This window comes from Venturia canescens, chromosome 1, assembly GCF_019457755.1.
Source record: "Venturia canescens isolate UGA chromosome 1, ASM1945775v1, whole genome shotgun sequence".
In the NCBI taxonomy this organism is placed as follows: Eukaryota; Metazoa; Arthropoda; class Insecta; order Hymenoptera; family Ichneumonidae; genus Venturia; species Venturia canescens.
This window is the reverse complement of record NC_057421.1, coordinates 13,429,989-13,448,394: the sequence shown is the minus strand read 5'-3', so window position 1 is coordinate 13,448,394 and position 18,406 is coordinate 13,429,989. Positions and strand designations below refer to the sequence as shown.

The 18,406-nt window shown below is 39.6% G+C and overlaps 1 protein-coding gene across 1 annotated transcript in view; it reads right to left on the bottom strand.

Annotated features, from left to right (window-relative positions):
• Positions 1-9,622, bottom strand: part of LOC122408136 (uncharacterized) — a 151,778-nt gene extending 142,156 nt beyond the window's left edge. Inside the window, exon 1 of the mRNA XM_043414761.1 lies at positions 8,476-9,622. Within this exon, the coding sequence (XP_043270696.1) occupies positions 8,476-8,527 (52 nt within the window). The 5' untranslated portion in view covers positions 8,528-9,622. The remainder of the gene's footprint in view (positions 1-8,475) is intronic.
• Positions 9,623-18,406: the final 8,784 nt, after the last annotated feature.

Here is an 18,406-nt window from a genome sequence, read left to right as displayed (position 1 = left end):
CAGAAATTCTTTGATCTGATACTGGGACGAGGGGCTACAGTCAAAGATACACACTCCTATGGACACGCGTTACAGTCAGAGTTCAGAATTTTTTCATTGCTCGACAAACGAAGTTTCGCTCGAAGCAGTTATACGAAAAGTTTCCTTCGTTTTTGTTCTTCCGGAATGATTGTTCTTGAGATTGGAATTCGAAGAAATACAGAAAACAGTTCATTTCGAAACTCAGAAATAGAAGAGCCCGCATTGATCGACGATTGGATGTTAAAATTGGAAAAATCAGTTGCTTTGAGGAGAAATAAAATGAAACCACCGTAGTTACGAAATTTATACATTTTTATATAAAACGTATTTTTTAAGCTTTCCGTACCTTCATGAGCAATCAAAAGACAACACGAAAATAATATAATTTCCCCAAAGTGTAATTAGCCTCAATAATACTCGTTGTACGTCCGCATCCATGCATATGCATAATCCGTATTATTCCGCAACAGCCAAGAGTGATTTTATCTCCCGATTTTTTCTAGAGCAATTATTCTTCCTTCTTTCCCTGCGGGATCAACACGAAAATCGGTAAAATTTATAGACATAGTTCTCGAGGTGTCCTTATTTCTGTGGGCTGTTCCATTTTTTGCCTATCATATGGCCAGCGATGCGACGTGATTCGGGTCGGCGTTTTATCCAAGCGCGCGAGCGCGCCCACACGTCCCGGAAATTCGAAGTTCATTCAAAGCGTTGTGCTTCTTTTTCTCACTTTGCTCACTTTTCTCTTGACACTCACTGCTTCTACCGTCTTTTAATCTTATATATGTGTGTGTGTGTCGGTGTACGGGAATGGATACGGACACACGGATCTTGAGCCTCATCGTGTCGCGGGACGGCTCTGTCACAGTGAGTTTCTGTAGCCTCAGGACACTCTCGACATCCTCGTCGTATATCTGCGCGGCTTCTCATCCTTATATATTTTCTATATCTCCGTCATCTCTGGTTCTCTATCTCCCAGGCCATTCCGCTCCTTTTTTCCTCGAGGCCGACGAAAGGGTATAGTGGAAAATCGCGACGTGCGGACATTCGCGCGCGGTCCTCGTATATTCGAGCTTTCCTCACACCCACACACACACACACTTACACATTGCCAGATAGCTTTTCCAACTTCCGATCTAATCCACGTTGGAATGTAACCGGGCTTTCAACACTTCCCACGGGGAGAGCGTTGATAACCTCTGAATGTTGAAGTCGATCGTTCACATCATTCGCTTTATTACGTCCGATTGTTCGATATCGCATTTTCAATCGCATTCGCTGACTTTTACAGTGCTTATTCCGGCGTTCGAGTGCAACGTTTATCGAGAAAAGTTACGTATTATTCTTCACGTTAATTGATATTTCGGCTTGAGCGTGCTTAACGCCAAGGATCGAGGCTTTGGAGGAAGTTAAACATATTAAATATAAACGAAGGATTGACCGGGCGCGATGAGCGATGGGCGAGTTGAGTAGCCTCGGGTAGCACAGATACTTGAATGGTTGAGCGCTTATGCATACACGGATTCGCGCATCATTCACTAAGCGGGAGGCACTTTTTCTGAGTTTCTTGTGGCTCAAACCAGCAGTTAAAGCCCGACAAAAACGAAGCTGCCCTTTCGAAATGGCTCCACAAAGGCAGTTTTTTTTCTGCGAAATCATACTTCAGCTTCAGCGAAATTATTCACCACTCTCATCCTGGAACGATCTACTTTTCCTTTACTATATTTATTCCTCGGAATTCATACCATTAGCTCATGAATGCTATGCGAGTAGAAACAAACCATGAATATATGACGAAATCATTTGAATCGAGCGACCCGAGCGCTCGGCAAAAATGTAACCGGCAGACAGGAAAAATATTGAAATCGAAATTGTTAACTGCAATATATCATGAAACATTCGAACATCCCGATTGTTGGCTCTTGTTCACAGCTCTCGTTGCAAAACCGTTATACCTTGGGAAGTCTCAGTTTTTTTTTTTAGAATCCACAACTCAATGCAAGTCTGACCAAATCTCATCATACTGTTTTGGATGACATAAAGTGTAGCGAAACGAAAATCACCAATTTTCAAAACTTTCTACCACTCTAATGAGAAAAAAGATTTTTTGGAGGTGCATTCAGCAGAAATTGCGGAACACCCAAAACAACGATAACCATGGTAACTGTGTGTGTAATATGCATTGTCGTTACTTAAATATTTAATTTTATATTTCCACTAGAAGGGAGTCCAACAGAATAAGGTCTCTTAAATTTTAATTGCGTGTTCTCAATTAACTGGATATATACAAGGAATGAGCGTAACGGTGGATCGAGTCACGAGAGAACGTGCGGAAAAATTTAATTGGGTTCGTAAGCTCCGAAGGCAGGGGAAGCTGAAAAAGTGAGGGAGGGTAATACGAGCTATTAAAAAAAACGTTGTGCTCGACGCGTGTATCAAAGACATACAGAGTGATAACGAATAATCGGTATTTATGACGCAGACTGAGGCGGTAAGAAAAATAGAAAAAACTGTTGTAAAAATAGGGGAAAGTGAAAACGAGATGACGACTCGGTTGTGGGTTGACGAGGCGTGACGATGGAACAGTCCGTCTACTGGCTAGTCATTTGACAGTCCGTAAAGTTCGAAATTTCAAGTACTGGCCAAATGAATGCAAGAAGAAAGAGAATAGAAAGAACAGAGGAAGAGACGGAGAGGGAAGGCGTTTGAGAAGCTCGTGGGGCTCGCGTGGGCTTTAATACCTCGTAACCTAGCCATACATACAGAACGAGAATTGAGTCGCACTTCCTCTTTGTTTCTCTCGCTTTTGGTAATATAATGTGTAGGCTTGAGACCCTCCGACCTGGCAAAATCACCCTGGCAAACGCGTTCCCACTGTAAGCGAGAGACGCGATTATACCCTTGGCTTTATATAATCTACGTGTGTGCCACAAAGTTGTTCCACTTCTCCGTTCGCTCGCAGGCTCTTTCTCTCCCCCAATCCTTTCCCATATGACTCTCTTTCCCTTTCTCTCTTGCTCTCTGACAGTTCTCATAGCCATTGCTGAGTAGTCGAAAAGCTGTGACGTATAGACAGTCTGCAGCGTTCATCAGAGTTGTTGGGATATGCGACTCAACGATATCTGCAAACTAACACGTGAAGACGAGAACAGTCGCGTTGGCATATGTCATGCCAGAGACATGAATCAGAATGAAACACTTGGTCCTAAGTAGTTGGGGGCATTGCGTATCGGACAAATAACCGCTTAATTAAGAGAATCGCTGTTACCAACTTTTATCGTCAAAACTTTAACGTTCAACTCCACATGAAAGTTCAACTTTTGCTGATTTATCAGCATGTTTGTAGCGACGTGAGGGGTCGCGAATGCGTCTGATCGTTGCAGATGACATTTCCCAAATTCCGATTTACTTATCTCGTAATTATATTCGATTTATTTTTTCACAGCGTCTACTTTCATTTAGAAAATATTCCATCGAATGAAAATGAGACACGAATTGCCGATTAGGATCAGCGATTTATTGCTTTCCGTCCAATGTCATTGAATTCGAAACCCAGCTCCCATTCAAACACTTTCCGTGAACCGAACAATCTTCTTTCAAACCTATAAACTATCGACGAAGGGAATTCATTGCGCGTCGAATACCCAAAACATTCGATAACGCCGCACGCGAAGCTGAATTTTTTATTTCGAAGCTGAATATTTCGTTGCGTATAATAAACATATTTATTTTGTTGAATTTTCCCTGAAATTTCTTCACAGATCCTGTCACATTCACAAAGTGTAAATTCTCATCCAAGTCTGTATAAGCTCGAGTAAGTCAAGTATGTGGATTCGTGGCTGGGGGCTTAGGATTAAAGATTCTGATATTAAATTAAGAAGTGGGCTGTGCATCGCTTGATCGCTTGCTCTCACGTGCCCATCCTCCTCTTTCATATTGAAAGCCTCACAGGTACTTTGTTGCATACATATATCTACACATGTATACAGTAATATGTAATAAATGGAAGTGTACATAATACCTGGCATAATGCTATAGGTGTAGGCGATGAATCGCTGGGCGCGCCACGACGTAATCCGATAACGGCATTCAAGAACCGTTGAAGGCTACCTCGGCAGCACGTTCATGCTTTAGGTACTCTCTTCGTGCTCGGGACGAAAGGATTTTCTTGCGCGCTACCGGATCGTCGAGATACATACACGTCTACAGGATGCCACAAAAATTGCAATTGTGGTTGCACTGGCAAGTCAATAGCAGGAAAATTATGTTGAGAAATGTTAAAACGCATATTTGTCTAATGCCACATCCTGAGTTAATTAGTTACGAGAAAATAATTGGTAACAGCTAATCCAATTCGTTGGGGAAGACAAAGTGCGAGGCGGGAGCTTTGATCGTTTGAGGGTATAGAGGGTTCAGTAGAATTTCTCGTCACGTTTCATCCTGTGACATATTTGAAATTAATTAATATCTCGTAACGATGCAGGAAAAGAACTTCATACCCTGTTACTATCCCTGACAGCTAAAATACACGTTTTGGAACTGCCTGTGGCTGTACATATACGCGAGTATACAGATATAGTTTTATGGAGGAGAAAAGAAACCCGTCGCTCATTATTCACCAGGGTTGATAACTACCATCTTCGCGTTGATTGTCGGTTCCGGCTTCTCTAACTAACAACTTTACTAAATCAAGACTCGGAGTATTTGTGTTGGTGTGTTAATCGCCAACGGATGCAGACGTCACAGCTCTTTTTGCATCGCCAAATGGACAGCAAATACTCGGAGTGTTAAAATGAACCCCTTTTCATGAAAATGTATGATTTTTGAAAGACAATAGGAATTTCGTTAGGATTCAGTGATTAAGATTAAAATTAATATCATGATTATTGATTCGGAGCAAGACTTATCTCACATGAAAAAAGAATTTTCACGAAACTCGTGTGAGACGATGATGTACCGTGTCTTGCTCCAGTTTTAAGAGAATTGATTCATTAGATAACTACAGAATTAAGGTTATTGATACGATAGTTTTTGAGGAGGTACTTCAATGAATTAAAAACACGAGTGAGCAATCGAAGAGAGCACAGAGATTATCACACACAAATACAACATGATTGTTCCAATAAAAGTATGAAACGTACGACGCTGAAGTTTCCAACGTTGGACTCCAACGAAATGAACGAAAAAAACGTTTTTAATTCACCAATTGTTTATTTCACGAATCGTTGGTGCAGCTTGAAAAACTACGAATCGCAAATTTGGCAGGGAACAAAATAGGAGAATTACTGGAATTATTGGAGAGTTTTTTTCGATCATTTCGTTGGACTCCAACGTTGAAAACTTCAGCGTCATAGAAACGCCAAGTTTCAGTAGATTACCTAACGAAATTTTGATTAACTGTAATTCAAGTGAAGGAAAAAATGTACTCCATTAATTCATCTATATCACTCGTTCTTTCAATCACACAGATGTAAATTTCCTCACGTTAAGAAATCTTCTTGTTCTTTGGCAACTCAAGTACAATTTTAAGCGTGAAGACGTAATATCGATATTAGATAAACTGATCGAATATTTCCATGACATAAACTTTACATCCTTTTTCACCGTTTCTTCCTTTTTTTTCTTTTTTATATCTATATTCATTTATATATCCGAACTAGTCAAAGACAGTATGACCATCTTCACTGTCAACATCAATCGATAACATTAATACTCAATTCAAAGAATGAACCATTCATCAAACAACAAGTTTCTTTATTTTATGATATCTTTTAAACATGGAGTTTAAATTAATTGAATTACATAATAATCGTTTATATTACTGAGACGAAAAATATTATCTGAGAAAAGTTGTCAACAAAAGGTGAATAGTGGAGTATTTATTTAGCAATATCACGTCACCAATTTAAAGACGAAAACTAAAAGTTTCGACCGTGTAATTAGATGTCGACGAAAAATTATATGGCAGGAATTTATGTGAGCCAACAAAGGTTTTCTTACTTCATAAAATATATGGTCGCTCGAGTTGAACAAATTGTGTTATGTTCCGAACAGTCGAATTTTTCCGGTGCCCCAAATATTTTGGGAGAGTTTACGAAAGTTTTTCTCTCTTCAGTAAGATTACAGAATTTTGTTCGGGCACCGTAAATTCCGGTCAATACTGGTAATAAGGAGCAAAACTTCTCGATCATTATGAACTAAGTTGCGAGTCGAACCTCCGAAGATTTTTGACCCAAGACGGAAGTTGCGTTCGGATAACCTGAGGAATCCGTGCAATTCCTCTTCATTTTGTTAATCGTTAATTCGAAGAAAATATAAACAATTCCGATTGGACGAGTCGAGCTGATGAATCAATGAAAATTCTTCTTCCGAAACATCGCAACTGTAAAAATCTCTTTACACCTGAGTCAAGTCGATTCTAAAAGGAAAGACTTTGGTAAATCTTACTTGAGGGTTCATTCACATAAAAAATTCAAGCCCAGAGAACAAGATTCGAATGGAGAAAACGGTTCTCGTAAAACGATCGATCCTTTCACATACATAATGTATATACCGACTTCACGTGTGCTGTGTGACGGAAAAGATCATTTTCACTCCACTCTGGTGTCGTTTATGTATTTTTTTCCCCCTTTCTTTTGTCGCCCTTTTTTCCAGCGTGCCTCGATAACACCGCGTCTCAGCGTGAAGTTACCACTTTGAGATGTGAGAGAATTTCGAGAGAGATCTCGGGTGTGTAATACCCCGGCAATCTCCGAGGGAGGAACTAAGATCCTCGTACTTCCGGCCCCCTTCCCTTCCGCCGCCCCCTCCCCCCTCCCTTAGTTTCTCTTTTTCTTTCCCTCTTTCACTCTATGTGGGAATTCCTCTCAATTTGTTGGCAAAGAATCTTCGACTATTTTTGCAACACTTCTTCATCGGGTTATATCCACCATTTGGACTCTCATTCAACGCATAAAAACATTTTACCAACCATACTCGTATCCTTCTTGTGTCGTATTGCACAGAAAGACCTCATTCTTTATTTCACACTGGCAATTTTATAATTCAAAGATTCCATTATATTTTTTATATGCTTTAAAAAGCACTGTTTTCAAATGATAATGAAATGCTCACTTTTTTCATTCTCTGATTCCACGAATTAACAAACATACGAGAAATAAACGATCGTTTCGCAGAGTTTTCTTCTGTCTCACGGAAATTAGTATTTTTACTGTTCACCTACACAGTGTGAACGTCCCTGACTGCCAGAAGCTCTGTGACTAAATTCCTCCATGTGCTCTGTTACTCTTAATCCTCTAACTCGTTCCACGCTATGTTTGCCCTTCGTCGTTCTCTCGTTTCGTTCTATACGAATCCTCCAATCGCACACAACGGTCGTACAATTCGTTTTAAATTTTACGGGTTACTCGTCGTGGAATTTGTCTCATACATTCATATTTCTAAAGCTCGTTGTCTCATCCACCTTTTATCACGTAGATCTTGCCTCAATTTAACTGATGTGTGTGTGTGTGTATGTGTGTGTGTTTGTTTATGTGATTCATACGCAGAATTATTTAGCTATCGATCTGAATATGGATCGTTTCATCGAAAAACTTAAATACCAATTACAATAATTCTATCTGTTTGCTTACAAACGTGTATTTTTTTAGTTTTTCAACTAAATTCATGGGAATCAATTAGATATGGGGAGATTGTTATAAACACTTCATTGTCATGAACCAAAATATTTATAATCGTATATAAATCGTAGCCCAAAAGAGAGTAGAGTCTTCGACAAAACGAGGTGCTCCAGGAAATATTGAATACGTCAGAAGTTTAGGAAGCTTTGTCTGATCTTTTCACTCCAAAAAAATGCATGATTCTTACGTATTTTTTATAGTTTCAAATGAAGAAAAAAAATTGAGGTAAAACGGTGCATCTACTAAATTTTTATGAATTTTTTTCTTTTCACCACATTTTTGATGTACTAAATAAATGTTGATGGTTCTCTAATAATATCGTTTTATAAATGGTTCAGTAGGAAAACATTGTAGCTAGAAAATTATTATGCTAAAAATCGAAATTCAATGCACTTCGTGTACTTCTTTTCACACATAATCGAGAAAAGCCTCGCGGTCTAGTTTTGAATTTTTTATTTTTAATTGTAAAAAATGAAAATTCACTTTATGTCGATTTTATGTCGAAAATAAGAAGTTTAACTCGCTTATTTAAAGAACTAAACGAGAGACTGCGAAGGACTGATTTTCCTGATATTTAAAGCCAACCCTGTTCCCACCTTGTTAATGTTGTCGCAAACTTTTTTTTCAGGAAAACAATAAACAGTGGGGAATTAGTACACGATAACAACAAAATAATTCCGGCGAAAATGAATGAAAATCGCGTCGCGTTTTACCATCGGGATTATGGAGTTGCCACAATTTCATCACTCAAATGTTGAACAAAGATAAATCTTACCTGCGATGACGACGCAGAGGACGATCACTTTTATCCACGAGCGTCGCGACATTTTTGAACGGAAAGATTACAAAGTCAAAGGAATAAAAATAAAGTTGTAAATTTCGTTGTAACAAAATCACACGGCGTACACTTGAGAGGACGAGAGTTGATTGGAAAATTTGTCTCAATATCGTGACTGTTTGTGCAGTTGTCTGAGCGGAACGGCAACTGGCCACTTGGACGCGAAAATCAGTAGTCACGGATCGCGTTTGGTTGACATGAGCGGACAAGTGTCCCGCTGCGAATGCTGACTTTGTCAACGATAAAATACTCGGAGCACGGTTTTGGAGGATCGATCATTGATCACTCGATGCGGATCACTGGTACGAAGAATCTTCGATCTCGAAGACTTGTACGTGAAAAAATTCACCTATCGCGACGAGTCATGCCACATTTACTTATTCCCACTTATTTGTATGCACATGAAAGCTCTATAATCTTGACAACGTGGATCAGAGGAAGAAAGAGAGAATGTAACGACAGAAAGAGAGGGAGAGGGGGAGAAGTCGGGAGAACGATACTGTCAACGCGTGCTGGCACTATAGCAATACAAATAAACCTCACTGACGATGTTCTTTTCACGCGCTCTTCAGCACTTATTCGTCATCATAGCCGTGAGGCTGCGTGAATCATTCTTTTTTTATCACTGAAATCTTCGTCGATGGTTAACCAAATTGATGGAGAAAAGATAATGGTACACTGTAAACTTTACGCTAACAAATTTTCGTTTATTAATCCTTCGTATTCAATTAACACACATTGTTTAATCTCGAACTATCGTCAACATTGGCTGGAAATTCGAGATTTCCCTGCAACGAGTTGCCAATACACTGTCCCGAAAACTTTCAACGAGAACTTTCAAACTTTTTGCCAGCGATGAAAACTATCCCGAATATTTCTGCTCGATAACAAAAACTGCACAAAAGTGAAGAAACGTCAAAAATGATTGATTTCGTAAGCCACGTTATCGATTGTTTAATTCTCTTGTTAACTTGATGAACTTGTATGTAAAACTAGAAATTTTTCGGTGTCTCGATCTGTTTATACGGTGTAATTGCGCGTATATCTGCACCGTATTGCTACCGGCGAGACTGAACGTCGCCGCGCGAAGCTGTACAGTCCATGAGCTCGCACATGCGCTACAATATTTTCTAACGCTGTCTTCGTCCTCGGTATTACCCCCACTTGAATTTTACGTCCTCCAATCATCACGTTTCTCAACATCCCCTCTAAAAACTCGTGCTTCCTCGTCCCTCGGCAACCATCGGCCCTGCAGCCTTACTTTAGGTCGTTTTCAAATATATCAACATACAAAGCCAGCATGGATGTTTAAAGCTCATGGTTGCCTTGCGAGAACCGAGTCACCGCCACTCGCGCTTTTTCTCGTCCTTCGCGCTCTTTACTTAGCAATTTGTAATTTTATCAAGCCAATACCTGCCCTGAGGCGGGCCATGCTTTTTCCTAGTCGAAACAACAAAACAAAATATTTTTCAATATTTTCTTGCTCATTTATGAACCGTTGCAACTGACGCTGCTAATTGGTGCCACCTTGAAAGGAAGTTGCGTGTGCTAGGAATCAAAATAATACGAATGTTGAAGGCACCCTGGAATCGAAAGAACCTTTTTTGCAGGGCTCAATTGTTTATTTAAATATTTAACCCTAGAACGCATGACTGGGGTGTGAGCACACCCCACGCGAACTTCAAACTACGCTCCCGTCCTAACAAGCGACATTATCGACTGATTATCGACAGATTTTTTTATATATAAATTCAAATGAAATTAGTTTTATCGTACATCATTCTTTTCGTTATAAAAAAATGAAGAAAATGGTGTAGGATAAAGTCAGTTTAGCACCGTAGGACCGGATTTATAAGCAGAAAAAGAGTGGGGTGCGTTCAAACCCCGGTCATGAGGTTGAGGGTATGAAAAAAGGCACATGAGGTGTAGGGTTAATAATTGAATTTTGAATCGTGACCACTTTACCCTGATCTTTCTATACCTCGGTGGAAAAGGTTTAAAAGATGTTATAAAATAAAGAAACTTGTTGTTTAATCAATGGTTCATTCCTTGAATTGAGTATTAATACTATCGATTGCTATTGACAGTGACGATGGCCACACTGTCTTTGACTAGCTCGTATATACAGATAAATATAGATATAAAAGAGAAAAAAAGGAACAAACGAAGTAAAGACATTTGTTTACTTGGAGACAGTTTTTCACCGAGGAACGGTGAAAAAGGACGTAAAGTTTATGTCATGGAAATATTCAATCAGTTTATCTAATATCGATATTTTGTGTTAAATTACGTCTTCACGCTTAAAAATGTACTTGAGTTGCCAAAGAACGATGAGATTTGTTAGCGTGACGAAATTTACATCTGTATGATCAAAAGAACGAGTGATAGGGATGAATTAATGGAGTACATTTTTTCCTTCATTTGAATTACAGTTGATCAAGATTTCGTCAGGTAATCTACTAAAGCTTAACGTTTCTTTATAATTTGCATTTTTATTCAATTAATCATATTGTGTTTGTGTGTGATAATCTCTATGCTCTATTCGATTGCTCACTCGTGTTTCTTCTCTAATTCAATAAAGCTTCACCTCAAAAACTGTCATATCGATTACCTCAATTCTACAGTTGTGTCTCATCAATCAATTCTCAAATTCTCTAACTGGAGCAAGACACAGTACATCATCGTCTCACATGTGTAAATTCTCTTCTAGTGTCTTGCTCAGTATCAATAATCATAATATTTTTTATCCCAATTACTGAATTGTAATCAAACTCTTATTGCCTTTTAAAAATCATACATTTTTTTGAACTAAAAGGAGTTCATTTTAACAAAACCAATGTCTTGTTTAAAGTCGTATTTAACGAAAAAATACAAACTCGTCACAATATATTGTACAATAATACTCGGGAAAACCTTTCCAGACTAATATGAAGTCGATTTTTTTAATTCAAATAGCGAACAGTAAATATATGAGATGCGTGGTGAATGCCTTTTCGAATTTATCAGTGTCAGAATCCATCGCATTTTCTTTCATACTTTCCTCACTTTTATATTTTCGTTTTAGTTATTCCGACATTTCATTTCAATCTCCATTCGACGCGTTATACCGTTAAGTGATTTTCACTCATGTTATTGTGACACTAAAGATTTTTTCTTCAAATCGCGTTTTGTCAATCGTCAACGCAGGCACCATATTGGAAAAAATGAAGGATTGCGGGGCGTCAGAAGGAAACAGATTTCGAGTGGAGATTCGCGATAAACTCGCTATGTCATAAAGCGCCAAAATGAGTTTCAATCGAACACGAGTAGAGGCCATTTTCCATTTTTCCTTCTTTTTAATTATCGGATCCACTTGTGATAGAAGTGAAAGAAATAAATAATAATAAACATGCTAATGTTGCATTGAAAAAAAACGTTTACGAAAAGCTATTGATTAAACCGAATGTGTCTCGATAAATTGACATTGCATCGATGTTATGTAATATACGATCATGGTAATATCATAAACCATAAAATAATGAATCCATTTAAAATTGAATTGCAAATTCGTTCTGATTGAAAATAACCCATTTATCAACAGCTACCGGTAAAACAAAACATTTTCACAGTTTATTTGCTTTAAATAGTAAATTCTGGGAAATTGTACACTCCCTACTCGAAGCTCATGTTGCAGAATACGCATGTAAAATGTACGAATATGTTCATCCAAACAAAGTTTTCGATCGTCCAACAAAATTCAATTGATGTTACTTCGACCACAGCTTCGTGATTTTTTATAGGCAATGAATAATTACTGCTAATGTGATGATGAAAGTACATTTGTTTAAAATCCAATGCGAAATGAGATTATTGAATGGAAGATTAAATTGTTATATGCGATGTTTTTCTTCACAGTTTACAAAAACTTTGTGTCATAATCGTTTTTGTTGCAAGCAAACGCATTAGCTGTAGATGAGCTTTTCAAGTCAATATTATTTAGTTACCTTTGATCAAACTTAAGAGGACATGGACGTGAATATAAATTTCGAGAAATGTTTCAACGTGAGTGAAGTTTTGCAAACGTTGTAACTTTTTTTTAGTCTCCACGTTCATTAATGTACAGATACTGAAGTTTGTGTTACCACCCACCGCTGAGGATTTCTCGATTTTTGCCTGACATAACAAATATGTTACAAACGAAACAAATAGAAAAAAATAATTTGGCAAATGAGTCCACTAATGTGTTGTCTTCAGCGGAAACATATTTGAAAGAAACTGCTGAATTAATATCAAATAATATAAAAAATGGTTTTAGGAAAACAAAATGAAAGCAGGTTAATAAATATCGATTTTCATGTGATCGAAAATCGAAAACGTGGAATTTCTACACTCTTTTTTTCATGCTCTCCATTATCATACTTTACATCCAACCGGGAAGTTCTTCATCTTGCTCCAATTCTCTCTTCCATTATCACCGTTTTCCTTCTCATTTTGTGCACCACAGTCTCTTAAGCAAGCCCACTCATGCCTGCTGTGACTGACTCCCATGTCCGAGAACGAGCGAGGGAGAGAAGAAGGGTGAGGATACCACCGCCACCACCAGACTCCATTCAATTTAGCGCCAAAAGTTTTTTCAGTCTGAATGAGGTTTGTTACCAATCGAAAAGACTCCTTCACCGAAGAAAAAACCTTCACCGATTGCAAGCATTGTCGCAAGAGAAACTCATGATTCTCGCAGCTCTTTCTGTCCCGGAAATCGAAGAGAAAAATGTCCCTTGAATCACTAACACGTCCGCACGAAGCTACGTAATCCTGAAGTCGTCTCAAACTCGAAGAAAAAACGGGGGAAAAATAGAGAAAAATGTAATTCGCAATTCCTTGAGGATCGCAAGCAATTTCTTTATTTATTTGGGACCAAATTAGTCTTATTCCACGATCTTTGCACGTAATTCAACTCATCAGGATGGATCTTACCTCGCTCCTTTGAATTACCCGCTGCATTCATGAGCTTTAGTTTGGTGAATGAAATCTTGATTCTCCACACGTGAGCGATGCTCCACGGGGCCAAAATACTCTTGATAAATTGCTTTCTCGAGGAAATTTACGGTCCCTCTGATCAACCCCCTCTCTCACTCTAATGAATCCAACGCTGTGAACGCACTTTGATTCGATTCTATATCTACCGTCCCATTCGCTAGTCTTCTTTGTTTTCTACCAAGAAATTCGCCTCTTCAACGAATTACGATTTAAGCATAATACTCCAAATGACGCAGCAGTATCTCCGTTTCTTCGCTTTCGTCCAGTTTCCAGTTTTCACGTAGGAATAAATTGCCTCCCAAAATGGTGATTTCTCCTCTATGGAAGTATTGCATATATCAATCCCGGCGGTTCGGAATAGCTTCGAAGCTCTAGCTGCAATCTCGATTGGTTCACTTCCTGCCCGTTTATCTTCTATTCCATTGGTCCTGCGGTGTTTTCCCTTGGTATACTTTTCAGCGCACGCAGCCATGAATCTCCTTGATCGACCGGAAGTGCACCGAGAAGAACGTTGCGCTGAAATATCGCGAGAACATCTTCCGTTCGTTACGACGCGGGGCAAAATGAGCAAAAGTCTAACCAAAATCTTCAAGCAAAGTTTCAAAGTACAGGAATCGAGACATTGTTTGGTGCGTGCTCGCGGAAACACTAGCATGAACTTGTGAACGAGCCGCTCAATTCAACAAGCGAGATTTCATTCCGAAATTTTTATCAAATTTTTTTCTGTTCATGGAGAATACGAATCTTCAGGCGTTTCGAAAATTGGTATCTTTTCCCACTGAAAAACTGCTTTCCAAAGGGCCAGTCCTTGACGCAAAAATGTCAGAAAGCAGCCGATTTGACGATCGATAACAGTTAATTGCAAATTTAATGGAGTCGCAAAACTCCAGTGACATAAATATTCATCCTTCTTAGTATCCAAATGAGCGACTCGAGAGTCAAGTATAACTGCGATGCAGAGCAGGCTCCGCGACACAAACAGCCCCACAGGTCGTGTAAAACACTCTCCGTTTTCGGTGGGTATGTCCAGCAGGTGTTGACCACCGGACGTCTTGCAGAGCCTCCCCAGACGGCACAAACATGCTCCGTAACAGCATACGTTTTACCGGACGACGTCGCCCTCGCGAGTCGAGCCTCCACCGCATTTTGCATTGTAGTTGGTAAAAGTACACACACACACGGCTACGCTGCGTCCATCCATGCGCACATTCCCAGGACGGCGATCGCGTTTTAATAGCGAGAAAACCCTCAGCCATGAAGGACGAGATTTTAGGCACACCCGGAGTGCTATCTCTCGTGATAGGTGAAACGACCTCGCTCCCTGCGTATCTACATACATACACCATAAACGCATGCATATATTTATAGAAATAGAGGGAAAGAGGAAGAGGGAGATACGTATGTTGTTATAGGAGGAGCAGGCCACGAGGGGATCCGGCGAGCCGAGCTTTTTCAAGGATGAGACAAAACCCTCGTTTCTACGTGGCCCACCAGGTCTCATAGAGATTCTTCTACACTTGTATGTATATACGGAGATGAATATATATACACGGGCGAGGAAACACGCACGTACATCCTCTGCCTCTGTCTCATGTGAAATGTTTGCCACCCGGAACTGTAGAGGGTTCGCCCGCCATTGAATTATCGTTCGTGGCGAGTTGTTTCTTCCTTTCTCTTGCTCGGTTGTCTCCCTTCTTTGCACAGTTACACACTCGCGCATCTCTGTGATATATATGATATACGAAGAATCGTATGTATACAGAAGTACTTTAGGAAAAGCTAGGGCGTTTCACACGCAAGGTACACAAGTATTTTGTATATAACGAGAACGCGCGCGGGTGAGATCTTTTCTTTTGACTACCGCATATCCACTGACAATGTGTACTTGTATTTATATCCGTGAATCTATCTACATAGAGTCATGTGTACAGGTGGTATACGAAAGTGAGAGGAAAAATATAGTCGACGAGTTACGCGCCCAGCCGCGTATATATCCACTTGTGTGTATACGTGTACACACAAATCGCCGAGCGGAGGGTTACTCGCTCTTTATTTTTCTTCGGTTTCGCCTTTTCGTGAATATGAATAGCTTCCAGGGGGCTCCTCTCCCGCATCTTTTATTTTCATCCTCATACTTTTTTACGAACGGACGGGGAAGAAAATTGCTGGAAAAAAAAGCTTCTCAATTCCGCGAAGTATCTTCAGGTATGAAAGCTGATAAACTAACTATTGCGGAAGGGAGGATAAAAATAATGCAGGCGAGCTTCATCTTTGCGGGGAAACTGTGCTCGCTAATATTCGACCACCGATTCCTACTCTTTGCCGCATTCCTCATTCATATTCTCTATTACTTTCGATGTTTTACGACCTTCAATTTTCAACCCACGCGCCACTCCTCTCGTCCCGGCGTTTAGTGGACTCGGGTTTTCGGTTTCCTGCCTCTTCTACCAGCCCACTCTCTGCTTTTTTTCATCTTTTGTTGCAACGCTTGTTTTGCACCTTTTATCAAAAACGAGATGAAAATTTGCGCTCGGTGGAATAGTTCACGATACAAAAAAGCACCGCGAGATACCACGCCTTTACAGACGGGAAAATCTTTCCCTTAGAAAAGCTTCTCACAGCTACGATGTCCTTTGTTATAATCCCATCCCATGCGAGCCATTATTTATCACGGAAATGCGTATTCTCTTCGCTTATTCTGTGCCATTTGTCTCTCTTCCTCCTCAGCTTTCTCTCTCTCTCTCTCTTGCTCTTTACTTCCTCGTGCACTCCTTTATGCTTCTATATCTGCTAAAGTGAACTATGAACGTATTATATTCATGTGCAAAACGTAAGGGTGTCCACGCAGGGCATTGTGAATAGATCACTTTCGTCCTCGTCGCTCATACACTCCACCTGGTATACAGTCATCTCTTCTGGGTAATTGAAACTTGTGAAAATAACATCACGAAACGGAATTTTTTATGTCTCGATTATTTTTCTATCTCGATGCCGAAGTAAAAGGTCGACGGGTAGAGTGCTTTCGTGCATTTTTCATATGCTGAAATTGCTGAACGTCAATTTTCGGTGTACTCACGTTTTTAATGCTACAAATATAGTAGCTTCGAGTTATGAAAACAAATGAAATCCTCTGTTTTTAAGGTCTCGAAATTATTCAATCGAGTTTAGTTGTTTATTGCACTGCGACTGTGAATAACTTATGAAAACTTCACACACAATCCATTCAGTGGTTATTTTCTCGTCTACGACGAAATTATTCCTGGTAGCAAAAATTGATTAAAAGAGGTTGGGTACGAGGATTATTTTGGAAATATAAACGAAATGTGAATAACCCGCTTTTTTAACTGATTGGAGAACTGAATCATACCACGATATTCCGTTTTGGGGTTGAGTAACGATATTATCGTATAACGAAAAAGTTTTACAAATAGGTAAAGTTTCTTGTTGTTGTTGTTTTTTTTTTCACAGGAAAAGAAAAATGAAAACTTGAAAATGATCGGAGGAGTACAGAACTAACGTAATACCGATGAGTCGGGACTCGTTTCATCGCAATTTCAACATGGGACGCGACGATTTTGACTCATTTTTCTCTCGCCCTCTCTCTCTCTCTCTTCTTTCCTCACTCGTTCTTACAGGCCGAGCTTTCTGTGCGTACGGGCGAAGAAGTTTCGATAATAACAAATCACTTTTATGGCGTTGTATAATTTTTTCGCGACGATATTCACGATCGAGGGGACCGAAGTCGTTTCAGGTTATGTCGGGGAGCTTCCCCTCTATTCTGGAAGAAATCCTGCATGTATATTTATGTCTATATATTACGGAGTATCGTCGCCTCGAATCCTACGATAAAAAATGACTGCTTCGCGAGGAAATCAGCTCTCATTAATTTATCATAAAAAACAGCTTGATAACGAGGCTATTTATCGAATAAAAATTACTACTGAAAATATAAATCTTTTTATCCAATGAATTTCCAAGCGTTTCGACGCTATCAATTTTCTTGAATATCTAACTCATGATCAGTCGACTTTTACGGGGCTCTGAAGGCAACGGTTTTAGTGTATACTGTTGAAATTGCATGAAAATTTTGCTAAAAATATCTCTACGGAAAATCTCCGTAAATATTATCACAAAGGCTTGCTTGCCGCGAACAAACTGTCGCACCTTTCCGACCATTCTCGACGTGTAAAAGCCTGTACACAATTATGAAAGTAGTTTTTACAACAAAAGGTGAAAGATTGAAGAAAAAAAAATCAATTTCTAACAGTTAAGAAAACGTTGGGTCTCAAGTCGAGAGCGTGTCTCGCTTCGAAATGAGCTCTCTACCATTTGTACTACGTGCTCTTATTAGCCAACAAAAGGGACGACCCATATAAGCAACAAGACTGGCGCAAAACTGCCACACATTTACGGTTTTTCCCCCTAATTTCGTGAAAAAGAAACGCTGAAGAATAAAAAGGACGGCAGGCCAGCGTGTGTGTGTGCGACGACGCTTAAGCGTACAGACAAGTACACTCGCTTCGCTGTGACGAAAAAAATAATAAGAAATAACGAATGGCCAACGTGGTGTATCCCGTTTCATGTGTGCAACAAGCGTAAAAATTTCATCTTCCCTAGGAATGGAGACGAACCGCGGTTTGTCGGTAAAAGAGTTTTGCCTCTCGTTTCGGGGTCGTGCGATAAACCGTCAAACGGAACGAGGACCATTCGCGTTCCGGCCCGGCAACAATTCTCCTGAGTAAAAGGGACCGCCGGGATTCTATTTCATTTATTTTTTTCTTCAAACAAAATAAATTCGAACAACAGTTCACTCTTATGAAACAAAAATCCTCCACTCTGGAGTTGCACCGAA